At 39.6% G+C, this 14,322-nt stretch overlaps 1 protein-coding gene across 1 annotated transcript; it reads right to left on the bottom strand.

Moving 5' to 3' along the window:
• Positions 1 to 4,028: 4,028 nt before the first annotated feature.
• On the bottom strand, positions 4,029 to 8,151 carry LOC115779323 (histamine H3 receptor). Its single transcript, XM_030727928.1, has 3 exons — positions 7,875 to 8,151; positions 7,177 to 7,343; positions 4,029 to 5,010 (listed from the first exon to the last, which is right to left on the bottom strand). The coding sequence occupies exons 1-3, from the start codon at positions 8,149 to 8,151 to the stop codon at positions 4,153 to 4,155; spliced, it is 1,302 nt and encodes a 433-aa protein (XP_030583788.1). The 3' UTR covers positions 4,029 to 4,152.
• Positions 8,152 to 14,322: the final 6,171 nt, after the last annotated feature.

Here is a 14,322-nt window from a genome sequence, read left to right as displayed (position 1 = left end):
TTTTTAACCTACTTTAAATATAACACACACCTACTGACTAAAGAAGCCAACTGCACTCTATGAGTGCCTGACAGTATATATATATATATATATATATATATATATATATATATATATATATATATATATATATAAAAAAAATTGCTTTGCACGTGGCAAGTGTTGTAGATAGGTTGCTGTCTAACATGGTAACTACACAGGTGACTGCGGCATTCTGCTAGAGACCAAAGCAATTGTAACAAGGTTTTTTGGTGCAGCATCATCTTTGTGACTGATTTCACCCGGTGACAGGCAGCAATCTCTAGCAACCTTTCAGGAATTTTTTACATTTGTCTCTAGTGACCTGTTTGTGAGTGGGGCCTAAAGGACCATAAAGAAGGGAGGAAGGAACAAAAGAGAGAGGTGCCCCAAAATGGACAAAATAGCAACGCTGTATTAAAAGAGAAAAGTAATCCCTAAAGCAAATTAATTTCATGACTGAACAAGTTGTCTCAGCTGGAAGCCAGAGAAGTTTTCTTTTTCCTCCGGAGTGATGATGGCTTTTCTTTGAAAAAAATAAATAAATAAAAAAGAGCGATTTGGTCTGCAGGAACTGAGAGATGGATGTTTTGTCTCTGAAGACACAGACTCTGGCTCGGGCAAAAAAAACAAAAGCATCGGTTTCATATCAAAGTTGAAGTAGTGGGGAAGGGGGGGGGGGGGGGGGGGGGGGGGGGGGGGGCTAGCAGACCAGAAGAAAGGGAAGCAGTGTTGGATCAGTGGTCACATCTAACCCCCGACAACAAAGTATGTTATAGATGTATTTCCCAAAGTTGAACTACTCCTTTGAGATTTTACCAATAACATACAGTAAAAGAGCCTGTTGGCAGTCTTCTTTTATTTTTTTATTTTTTTTCGTCTGACTACTTATACCGACACACATTCATAACCAAGATACAAAGTAATCAAATATGCAGTTTTCACACATGAACTCTGCAGTATGTTTGGAGAATCAGGTCGGATTTTGATTTTGTTCTCTTTTGTAGCACACAACAGGAGTCTGCATCAGACCCTTTCTCACTACTGGAAATACTTTGTTTGGTTTAGGCAGGGGAGCCTGGTTTCACAGAGTAGGAGGCAGAACACAGAGCGATGAGTCCCTTTCAGTGAATTCACTACACAATTAATTTTGTGACTCTCACATGGGCTCACTCGGACATCACGCAGGCTTTTTATCAAGGAAAGGCTGTTTAATGTTCCACCAAGTCTTACATGCAAATCCTCACATGTATCCTTGGGCAAAAATTCAGGACTGCAGTGCATGTGTGAAAGCAGCTCAAGTTTTTTAGGTTGTATAAACCAGTCAAATCTTGACATAAATAATGAGCTCAACCATCTGGACCGGCATTAATTGTATTGTACAAATGTTTTAAGTCTGCTCTCATTTCATTATGCTTCACATTTTGGCAGATGCCAGCTGAATTCTCCTGCCATTAAAAACTCTAACATATTCGGAATCACTCTGATAAAAGTACACTCACTGGTCAGTAAACACAGATCCTTGTCTTCTTCTCTGGTGCTTTAAATGTGGAGGACTCTACATTTGTAATTCTAATTCTGCATGATGAAAACCTTGAATTTGCAATGTATATTTTCAAGGGCATGAGCACAAAGTCTTTCTTTGTCAAATGAACAGCAATATATTGGAAACTGTAACATGAAAGGGTTTCATGTGCAGACAGATTCTGAAGCCATTAAAAGACCATTACGTTCTCGCTTCACATCGGCTTCATCTAAATAGAAGTTGAAATGCTCTCTCGTCACGACAGCCCTTATGAAACTGTACGCTGGCTGTAGATGTCATTTCTGTCTCCATCGTGCTTCCATTCAGACGCGCCACAACTTAACAAAACTTGGTGTTCTGTAGTTCTCATATACATATACTAAATTATGGTAATCATCTTCTGTAAGGCTGCATAAGCCATCATTTCACAGCCTTCACATGTCTGTGAAGAGAATCTGTGAAGGTTTTAAAAATGAACATTAGAAAAATCTGATACTGGCTTTGTGAGGTGCTTTTTTCAGGGGCAGTCTGATCTGATTTTAATGGTACTATAAGGGTCCACTGCTCTGCCCTTAAGAATATTATGTAATAATATTTTTACACAGGTGGGACATAACGAAGTACAAATACTTCGTTACCGTACTCAAGTAGAATTTGCAGGTATCTGTACTTTACTTGAGTATATATTTTTCTGACAACTTTTTACATTTACTCCCTAAATTTTTACATAAATATCTGTAATTTCTACTCCTAACAGGCTCCTTACTTTAGGTTTAACACATGTGGGGAAGTATTTATTTCTTGTCGCTGCGTGACTTCAAACCTCAAACCAATCTGAGACTAAATGGAGGGACGATAACACATAGAACACCATCCCATTGATGAATCCATCAACGGGGGCTTATCGCATACAAAGAGATGAAAGAGGCAAAACCATATAATTTATGCATCATTTATAGTGCTATAATCAGGGGTTAAAGTGGGACTGAATGCAGATGTCTGTAAGTTGTGGTCGCGGTACTTCAGAATCTAGGTAGCACTACTGAAGAGGAGCGAGGATAAATGGAGTAACGTGCTGTGGCAGGAAATTTCAAAGGCAACGTTGCTAACAGCCCAGCAAATATAAGCAAGCACACAAACTGTTTGTCTGCTAGCTAAAGGTACAGCTGCTGTATTTCCAGTGAGAGAAAAGCATGAGAGAGAAGTTCACTCACAGATGGAGAAAGATGTAAGAAAGAGGAGAGGAGAGGAGAGGAGAGGAGAGGAGAGGAGAGGAGAGGAGAGGAGAGGAGAGGAGAGGAGAGGAGAGGAGAGGAGAGGAGAGGAGAGGAGAGGAGAGGAGAGGAGAGGTTATCTTTAAAGGTAAGGACTGCTCAGGGACATCTGATAAATATGTCTGTGTAGGTTCTCAGTCATCTAGGTCATAGTAGTCTCTGGAGCTTGAAAGGCTTCTTCAGTTCTTCAGAACATCTTCAAGAAACAAAAAGAAGTCCAGTCATCCTTTTACAAGCTCCAGAGACATCTGATAAACTGGACATATAAAGCTTACATGTAATGTCCTCATTTTTAAAACAGATGTTGGATCTGCATATGATGTAAAGTTATGTTTTTTCAGATTGTGAAATGTCCTGCAAAACAACTAATGTACTAACGTATACTAAATGCAGGATAAACAGGTTCGTTTGCTGTACTGTGGTGAAGTTACAGTAAAGCTCTGTGTTGGACTGGTGCACAGCAGCTGTGGTGTCATGGTCACAGTACGATTAAGTGAATTTAAGCTGATGAAACCAACTGTATCCTGTCAGTATAAAGAAAGTATAAACAGTATACTGTCAGTGTAGGGGATGGAAATCCAAGGTAGTTTGTGTTACAACTTGTTGAATTGAGTTCATCCACAAAGAGCAGCACAGCTTGTATGCAAAAAAACTCTCCCCTCAAACTACTGGAGCTCACATTAGGATAACCCCGCCTGCCAAATCCCACTGTAACCCCTCAGTATACTCATTTTTGTGTTTTGGTGTGGAGGCAGTCACCCTCTGCAATGCAGGCAACAAAAAATAGTGTTTGTTTTTTAATTCCCTTTCACTGCTTGTGTCGTACATAACAGATTCAAGCTGAGTACATTCATTAGAATTTAGATTGGGATAATGTTTGTACTCTTATGTAATAATATTATTTAATTATTAAATTAATATAGCAGGTTCAGTTAGCTTTACAGAAAAATAGCTGGTAGAAACGTCCTTCAGTGAGCTGCTTTTACTTTCATACTTTGAGTACATTTCAGAGCCTGAACTTTTTCAGTTTTACTCGAGTAAAGAAAATGAATCAGTACTTTAACTTTTACCAGAGTATTTTTTAACACAAGTATCTGTACTTCTACTTAAGTAAAGAATGTCTGTACTGTTGCCACCTCTGTATTTTTATGACTGTGTCGTGTCATTGTATTGCTGCCAGATATGTTGTGACAATCCTCGTTTAAATGCAAACATTTATCTTATTTTTGAAAACTGGCCTTTTTTTTTTTAATAGAAGAACATTAAATGAAGTTTTTACAGTATTCAGGAACATTTACTCCATTCGTTAAAATATGGAAGTTCATTTGAGTTCATCTAACAAGACTGGGCCTCAATCTGAGGTTGCACCGATTGTCTTTTAGGGCACAGTATCTTTGAAAAAGCCCTTCGAAAGCTGCTGTGGCACACAGGGTACAAGAACGGGTTGATGGCAGAATTCAGCCACAGAAGCCAGAATGTAATCTCGTACCAGTAGTTTGCCACACATTTACCGCTACAGGCGGCGCGGATAATCATTAGTAGAGTGTACGGAGCCCAGCATATCCCAAAAATGCAGACTATGATGCCTAAAGATTTAGCAATCTTTTTGTCTCTGGAAAGCCGAGATCCTGGTGTCCTACGGCCAGGCACCATGCAGGAGGCCGTGTGCTGAAACAGCCTGGAGTTTTTTCTGTTTGGAGAGAACTTCTCCCGCTGCATTAATATCTGACTGGTGTTAGGTTCCCCACACGAAGAGGGAGACAAGATGTCGTCATCTTCTATGACTGCAGAGATCGCAACGGGCTCGCTGGACATCACCTTCCGAGTTTTGACAAAAAACACGGACCAACCTGCTCCATCTTTATGCTTCTCATTGTTCCTCTGAGGCCTGACGTTGTCTTCAGTGCAGGCGGCCCCACTCTTATTCCTGCGATGGATGTTGAGATAGATGCTGAGGTTGAAAAAGGCCACCGAAACAAACGGGGTGAAGAACTCAAAGGTAGAAGCGCTAAGCAGGAAGTACCAGGTGAAATAAAACTCAGCGTAGCACTCGTGGGCCGGGACAATGCTATGGCCGACGATGTTCTCCCAGAAGATGATGGCAGGGCCGTACAGGAGGAAGGCCAACACCCACACGGCCACCATCTTGAACACAGCCTGGTGGGTCATGTTCCTCTGAGCTCTGTATTTAACCTGTGGCAGAAGAGAGACACATGTATGACTCACAGTGATGTGCCATGAACAGAAACTCTGCATCATAATAACACTGTTTGTTACATTTCAAACACCCACAGCTGCTCAGAGTATCTTCCCCAAATGAACCCCTTGTTGCATTGTGCTGCTTTAGAGCAGAAGAGAGATGCTGCAAATAAAACCCACTCATGGAGGCACGGTGTGTCTCTGAAGCCAAAGAGAGAAGGGGAATGTCAGGCTGACAGCCACATTCACTGATGCAACACTAGTATGAAAGAGACATCTGGTTTCTCCCAATCTACCCCTCCCTCACTGCTGCTCATTCTCTTTGCTTTCACTCCTTATTCACTTCACCTCCACTCAGTCTAAATGCTACCATTTAGCAAAACTTCTTTATCTTCTGCTGGTGGTGTTGTTGTTTTTCAATCTTTTCTTTATCTCCCTCAATCAGAGTGCCTCTGCAGTTGCATCAGCTGGATATACAGCATGTCACTGTGAGGCAGTGATGTTGCCAGTGTGACTGTGGTTCAAGAGCAACGGGAAAAAAAAAAAAATCAACAAACAGTGAAACAAATCCACTACAAGAAGCTCATAAATAATCATGGCCTCGGCCTCAAGGGTTCATTACAAGAAGACAGGACTCCCCATTTCCATTGTAAATTAAAGAAACACTGCTCCCTACAGGCTCAATGTGAAGAAGCTGACTGATAGGCAGTGGAAAGCAGTCATGAGCCATACAGAGCTCAGCAGGCAGATTCTATAAATCTGGTATCTATTGGTTCTTGTAAATTAAAAACAAGAGCTGGTGCAAGAGGATAAAATAATTATACAGAAATATTTGTTTTATAAACAAACATGCCCAAAACAGTTTTTTTTTTGTTTTATTCAATTCAATTCAATTTTATTTATATAGCACCAAATCACAACAGTCGCCTCAAGGCGCTTCAATTCAATTTTATTTTCTTTAGCGCCAAATTACAACAGTTGCCTAATGCCACTTTATATTGTAAGGTGAAGATGCTACAATAATAGGTTTTATATTTAACACTGGCCATATGTGGACTTAAATTTTTTCCCTAGAAAAAAAGTCCACTAAGTTCCCTAAAGTCTATTTTAAATGGCTCATTTACATCAGTAGAAGAAGAATCAACTACAAAATTTAGGGGACTTACAAGAAACTAATTTAAAAAGAATAACCAAAAATCAAAGCAACAAATAGTAACATATACTTAAAGGGACAGTTCACTAGTTACATACATTTTCCCTTGCCTGTAGTGCTTCTTATTCATTATTATATACATGTACAGTAACAGAACCAGATGAGATCCATCGAGCAAAATGAGTGTTTGTCTAGCTAACAGTACAACTGCTCTTAATGATGTTTGTGGGTATTTTTGTAACTGGGTCGTGATTCCTGGAGAGAGACACTGCCAGTGAGTTTTTCAAAAGGATAAGTGGAAGAAAATGGATGGACGGATGATTTACACATTTAGTTCCATTATTTTCAACAGAAGGCATAGGTACAGCTGATATCTCCAAAACTGGGCAACTCATACCAATGTAATCTTGACTGATAAATAGCACCACAGGTCAGAGAAAACAAATATATGAATCTGATTTTAGGGCGAACGTCCCCTTTACTTATAGCTTTAAGAATAAGCATTAGTGTCTACTCATGCGAGCTAACAGCATGAATGACTCATCCTGCTTCTTAAACTATACCCTCTAAAAAAAAAAAAAGAAAGTTTAAAGAATCTCAATTACAAATCCAAGATGACCCCAGTGACATCACTGTGACATCACCACTGTTATTTAACCCCCTGGAGATCCAAAGAAGACATTCTCCAGCTGTTTTCACAGGACGGATGTGAACAATGATGAGTTAACTGTGCCTCAGCCGATACAGTTCATTTGTCCATACAGACCGTTGCGTACAGTGCTAATGTTTGAACTGGAAATATTAAGGCCAAACTGATCAACAAAGCAGTCACTTTATAGCGAAACCCTGGTGAAAGAATCAAGCTGTGAATGCAAATGAGTTCTCAGCACAGCGCAAGCTGTTTCAGGGAGTGACACATCTTACTGTGATCTGACTGTGGTCGCCTAGTATGTGAATTACGTGAGCGGGTGTATGTGGTAATGAGCACCTCCACAGACTTTACTTACTGCTCTTGTGACTGACAGGAAGCGGTCATAACTAATGAGGACAATGTTGAAGACAGAGGCTGAGCAAAGGAGGTAGTCCATGACCAGCCACACTTTGCAGAGACCTTTACCCAGCATCCACCTCCCGGTCAGGTTGTAGGGGATGTACACCGGGATGCAAAAGGCACCTGGAACACACACACACACACACACACACACACGATTCACCACCCACCAGCATTAATATTCACACTTTCCCATACCTTCACAGATTCAGGATGTAAGATGTATTACATGTGACAAAAAAATTAGTGGTTGCTGCGTGGTACCGACAAGACCCACTTCCAGGAAATATGTGACATTTTAGGAACAAGAACAGTCTAATATGGCTGTTTCATTAAAGACAAGGGTATAATTTAACAAAGCTGCAGACAAGACCAGCTCCCACGATAAGAGGGATGTGAGTGCTCTTCAATAAAGCAGAGGCATGCCACCATTACGCACAATAGTCCGTTGTAATTTAGCAGGTGAATAACGTTAAGGATGTTGAGGTCACCGTGAACTCGCCACTAAATACTTATACACTAATTACAATGTGGGAAAATTACAATGTGCTTGAGGCGCGCAAAAAGCATTTCATTCATAAGAGAGAACTAAAAAAACACACACACACATAAAAGAGTTGAAATTGAGCAAAGTGACAAAGAAGAAGAACTTACCCACTAGAAAATCGGATATAGCAAGGTTCAAAAAGAAGTAGTTGCTTTGATTTCTCAGGGTTTTGTCCACAATAAAAGCTATGATGACCAGCGCGTTCCCTGCCACAACAACGACAACCAGAGTCACCATAAGCACCGATAAGATCACCACCAGGTAGCCCGGGAGGACAGCCCCAGCCTCAGACACCGCAGGCGTCAAGTTGCCGCTGGAGTTGGACTCCAGGATGTGAGCGCCCATCATTAATTTACTGCCAAAATCATTGCAGGCTTTTTTCATCGCACGCACGGAACCACCGAGCAAGTCCAACAACGCGCCTAAACATCCCGCACCACTTTATAACGAGAAGTTACACGCGCAGACCCGTGGATGGTTGAAGACACTTTCCCAAAATCTTCCATTTTTTTTCAAACCCTAGAATAAGTCTGCGATCTAGAGACACGAGTTAAGAATGATTTGTGATAGAGATACTAACGCTGGTTATTGTTCCTCTGGGTGCGCTCTCCTTTCTGGACTCTGTTATCTGCAGTCCCAGCTGATGCTGGATGTGTTGGTACCGCGAAGCGCACCGTTAGTTTTGTTGGCGACGTCAATACTGAGTTGAAATAAAGTTCTTAATCCGGCTATATTTTCAAAATAGAACCGCTGCTGTAAAAGTTTCAACACGAAAAAGACATTTAAAAATTTTGTATTCAAGATGCAATTTTAATGTGGTAAGTTACAGTTAATGTTTTGTCAACACCAGAATATATAATAATCACGGCCAGCATGCAGCTTAATGAGCAACATTAAAAAAAAAAAGCCATTTAAGCCATACGAATATTGGGGTTTTCGGTCAGATCAAAATATACTCATTCTTAATAAAATATCTCCTGTTCACGAGCTTTTACTTTGAAGACAAAACAAATTCCGGTCTTTTCCAGATGATGTTTGCTATTTGGACAGTTTGCTTTTTTTATTGTCTGCCCAGGAGCTGATCAAAGGCTTATGTCTGCAATCAAAAGCTGAAGTGCTCCAGACGCATGAAGCAGGCTCAGATGAAATGAGCTGCGCTGAATGCAACAGGATGTCTGCAAGAAGCCAGTCAGCATTTGTTCACACCAAGCAGCAAGTTCCGTGACTCAGAGGCCAATGTCCAGTGTGAATTACCATCTTATTCGTCCTTTGTTTCCTTTATTTTGTCAAGAAATTTGGTAAAATTACAAAATTTATCTACACAAACAGCCACTCTTAATAAACCCAGAGTACTCAGACTAATATTAAAACACAAATAAGGCAACAAACGGAAAAATCCATTTAATTTCTGAAAGGATCCATTTGTCAGCCTTCTGATCCTGGGGATGAGACTGTTCTTTGGAGGCCCCAAATATTCCATATTAAACACATCAATATAATGAAAGAAAAGGACCAAAACTCTATTCATCCATCCATTTTCGTGCTTCATAACTGCATTTTACTGATATTTGATTTTATTTGATATCATTACTCTGAGTTTGTGATACTTTCCTCTCCCTGTGTGTATTTCAAATTTTCTGTATTTGATTAATTTGTCTTGTATGTGCTTTGTCTTGGAAGGGGGGTATGAGGGGTGGGGTGTCACCGTACATCATTTAAATTTATAATCTTGGATAAAGGATGGAAAGACAAAAGAAAAATTAATATCTTCTATCACTTAACTTCAATGCAGAATGCCATTAGGGTGTCTTAAAGCTGTTTGTGACAATAATGCTACCATAAAAAATTACTTTCTAAAAAGGAATTTAAAGTTTCATACTGATAAATGATGGAAAATGATGAGCAGCTTTTAATAATTTATTTCACAATGTGAAATAGCGTGACTGGTACTATAAATGTAAATACTTAAATGAAACATTTTCATCATATATATGTATACATACATACATATATGTACACACACACACACACACACACACACACACACACACACACACACACACACACACATATATATACAGTGGCTTGCAAAAGTATTCATACCCCTTGAACTTTTCAATATTTTGTCACATTACAACTACAAACATAAATATATTTCACTGGAATTTAATGTGAAAGACCAACATAAAGTGGTATACAATTCTGAAGAGGAAAGAAAATTATACATGATTCAAAACTTTGCGGTGTGCAAAAGTATTGAGCCCCCCTGAGTCAATACTTTGTGGAACCACCTTTTGCTGCAATTACAGCTGCAAGTCTTTTAGGGTATGTCTCCATCAGCTTTGCACATCTAGTGACTGAAATTTTTGCCCATTCTTCTTTGCAAAACAGCTCAAGCTCAGTCAGATTAGATGGAGAGCTTTTGTGAACAGCAGTTTTCAGATCTTGCCACAAATTCTCGATTGGGTTTAGGTCTGGGCTTTGACTGGGCCATTCTAACACATGAATATGTTTGGTTTTAAACCATTCCATTGTAGCCCTGGCTTTATGTTTAGGGTCGTTGTCCTGCTGGAAGGTGAACCTCCGCCCCAGTCTCACGTCTTTTGCAGACTTCAACAGGTTTTCCTCCAAGATTGCCCTGTATTTGGCTCCATCCATCTTCCCATCAACTCTGACCAACTTCCCTGTCCCTGCTGAAGAGAAGCAGCCCCAGAGCATGATGCTGCCACCACTATATTTGACAGTGGGGATGGTGTGTTCAGAGTGATGTGCAGTGCTAATTCTCCACCACACATAGCGTTTTGCATTTTGGCCAAAAAGTTCAATTTTGTTCTCATCTGACCAAAGCACCTTGTTCTACATGTTTGCTGTGTCCCCAGCATGGCTTCTGGCAAACTGCAAACGGGACCTTTTATGGTTTTCTTTTAACAATGGCTTTCTTCTTGCCACCCTTCCATAAAGACCACATTGGTGCAGTGCACGACTAATAGTTGTCCTGTGGACAGATTCCCCCACCTGAGCTGTGGATCTCTGCATTTTGTCCAGAGTCACCATGGGCCTCTTGTCTGCATCTCTGATCAGTGCTCTCCTTGTTCGGCCTGTAAGTTTAGGTGGACGGCCTTGTCTTGGTAGGTTTACAGTTGTGCCATACTCTTTCCATTTCTGGATAATGGATTGAACAGCGCTCTGTGAGATGTTCAAAGCTTGGGAAATCTTTTTATAGCCTAAGCCTGCTTTAAACTTCTCCACAACCTTTTCCTGACCTGTCTGCTGTGTTCTTTGGACTTCATGATGCTGTTTACTCCCCAATATTCTCTTAACCAACCTCTGAGGCCGTCACGGAGCAGCTGTATTTGTACTGAGATTAGATTACACACAGATAGACTCTTTTTAGTCATTAGTAGTTATCAGGCAACTTCTGAATGCAACTGATTACACTCAGAGAAAAGTCGGCTGAATACTTTTGCACACTGCACTTTTCAGTTTTTTATTTGTAAAAAATGTTTTGAATCATGTATAATTTTCTTTCCACTTCACAACTGTATACCAATTTGTGTTGGTCTTTCTCATTAAATTCCAATGAAATATATTTATGTTTGTGGTTGTAATGTGACAAAATATGGAAAAGTTCAAGGGGTATGAATACTTCTGCAAGCCACTGTGTGTGTGTGTGTATATATATATATATATATATATATATATATATATATATATATATATATATATATATATATATATATATATATATATATGTGTGTGTGTGTGTGTATAGTTTTTCCTTCCCTCTGTTGCCAAGTGCTTGCTCATAGGAGGTCATTTTGACTGGGTTTCTCTGTAATTGGTGTAGGGTCTTTACCAACAATATAAAATGCCTTGAGGCGAATGTTGTTGTGATATAAATAATATAAATAAAATTGAATTGAAAATTTTTATATTTTTTGACACTGATGCAATAATTGTTCTTTGGCTGTTCTTTCAGATCACAGTTACATGATGAATATGGGGTCAAAGTGCAGACTCTCAGCACCGATTTGAGGTGCTGAACAAAAATATAGCATAAATTCTTGAGGAATTAGGGTTTTATACAGTCTTGTGTTTTCAGTGGCTTGAATGAAATTGGACAAATTAACATAATAATAAATAAAGTATTAATTTTTAAACCTTTTCTTGTAAAGGACCCATGACACTGATTGCTTACAGTTTGGAATTTGAAGACATCGCCAAAGAACAGCTTTTCTGCTGCATCTGTCTTCACTTTGTTGTTCACTGGTCTTTCTGCTTTTAGGTTTATCATTGGCCGTCGTGCTTTGTTGTCTTTCAATCAGGTGCAGAACATTTCAACCTCCTGATGCACAAAAACTCTGGGGTTGCTTTTACGGTCTGTTTCGGGTCACTGTCCATCTAAGCTATGAAGTGCAGTCAAGCCAGTTCTGCTGCACTTAGCTGAATGTGAGCAGAAGTGATAGCTCTAGACACTTCAGATTTCATCTCACTGCTTCCATCACATCATCAGTAAACACTACTGACCCAGTGCCATTTGACGCCATGCAGGTCCTTCTCTTTACATCATTCGGGTACAGTATGAACATGCCCTTTCAGAACTGCTTTACCTTTTTTTTTTTTTTTAGATGTATTTTTCACTCTAATCCAGCCTTTCTATTCTGTGAGCTGAAGAACTTCCTGCACCTTATGATAAAATATCTGCATTTCCTCTTGTGAAGAATCTTTATGGCATGCTTGGATGGTCTGCCTTCATCTTGGAGAGCATTTGTCACTTGGCTAGACATTGTCCTGGGCTTTTTTTCTTTCTCAGAATTTAATAAACTGTTGATTTGGCCGCTCCAAATGTTCCCGGTATCTGTCTGTAATGGATTTATTTGCATTATACTGCGAGCTCTGCTGACAGCCTGTTGTATGTTCACAGCTTCCAAATGCTCCACTCCAGATCTTTTATCTACGCACTGACACAGAGAGTCCACGGGGCAGTTTCCCTACAGTTTTCTGTTCTGACCAAAGCCTCCTGCTGAGAGCCCTAAATCTCAAGGCGCGCGGCAATATTACATGCCAGAAACTGGTGAAAACCCCACTTTTCATGCAGTGCATAAAGAAATACCCCACGCCTATCAGTGCAACAGCTTTTGGATGAATTGTCCAATAGCATTTGAGTTCCTAGAAATGTGGGCCTGCATAACAGAAATGGCTGTAATTCCTCAGTTAATAGTTTTGTTGAACCACTTTAGTGAAAATCAAATTCATTACATAACTACAACTTCAACAAGTTTTACGTGAACAGCTAAAATGCCACATATTGTGTCAGTGTGCAAAAATATATGGTCTGCACTGACTGTTCTTGGGTAGTTATTGAAACAATGACAAAACAGTCTTGCCTGGCAGTATCGGTACGGACTGTACAGATGAAATTTGAAACCAAGCGCTCTAATTATTCTTCTCAGCCTTGAGTATGAAATTGAGCTCTTTGCAAGCCCCTGAAAAACATGATTAAGGGCTGAGATGATTGGGTTCAGCATGATGACAGCTTGTCAGGGAGAAACAACTCTCTGCTAAGTGAATTAGCTGTAATTATTCCTAATGGCTGAAATGAGCAGGCGGCTTTGTAAACAGACTTAGAGGACATTTTTCTAAAATCTTTCATTTGTCTTATAATTCAAGTAAAATATCTCTCTACATTTGTATGCTATCAGTTTTATTTTCTCTAGATTATGAATACAGATAATCAGTATTTTTTTTTTTTTTTGCATCATAATAGTCGGGCTCTCAAAAAGTGCCCGGATGAGACTTGGATATATTTAGATAGTGGTTCTTTGCTGCTTAGAGCATTATTATGCAGACTGTGTCTTTCCAGGGGTCGGGTGGCACAAAAAGGTGAAGTGAGGCAAAATCCCACAGGAGTGAATGAGTGGTAAACAATCTGAAAGACGTACAAAATATGTCTATTTAATGGGTTTCAAGTGTGTGCCAAATGCACTGGGGAAAGTGGATGTGTGAACTGTGTCATAACTCAGTAAACTCTATTTTATTACGCAATGATCATATTCCTTGGAAACACTGAATGAATTTTGAACGATTGCAAGTGAGATGCAGATTCAGCTGAAGGATGAATGGAGGCTTGCGGGGGTAACCTGTTGACTGTATCCGGATTATCTCGGAGCTTCACAGTTTTAAAAAACGCTGTGAACACATTCCAGAGGAAAAAAAATAATCAGTTATTTGCGTATTCTTCAGAAACAGATAAATAATCTTTGTGTGAGACTGATGGATAAAGATGTGCAGCACATTCAGTTTGTTTTAATGAAAATGTGGTGAACTGTAAACATTTCCTTTCAAGGCTTCTCAGACTAAATATAACAAGAAGCACTCAGAGCACCAAGGCAGCTCGCTCTCTGTGAAGTATTTACTTTTAAGGGAGCAGTATTGTATTTTCTATATATTCATTTTGTTGTCTATGTTCTTTTCAAATGTACTTTAAGAAGTTTGTGGTGCAGTAAAAATAAGTGCAAAGTGCAACATGCTCTGTTGAAACTCATTTTAATACAT

This window comes from Archocentrus centrarchus, chromosome 4 (genome assembly GCF_007364275.1).
Source record: "Archocentrus centrarchus isolate MPI-CPG fArcCen1 chromosome 4, fArcCen1, whole genome shotgun sequence".
Lineage (NCBI taxonomy): Eukaryota > Metazoa > Chordata > Actinopteri > Cichliformes > Cichlidae > Archocentrus > Archocentrus centrarchus.
Note: the sequence above shows the minus strand (reverse complement) of the source record. Positions and strands in the feature narration are given on the sequence as shown.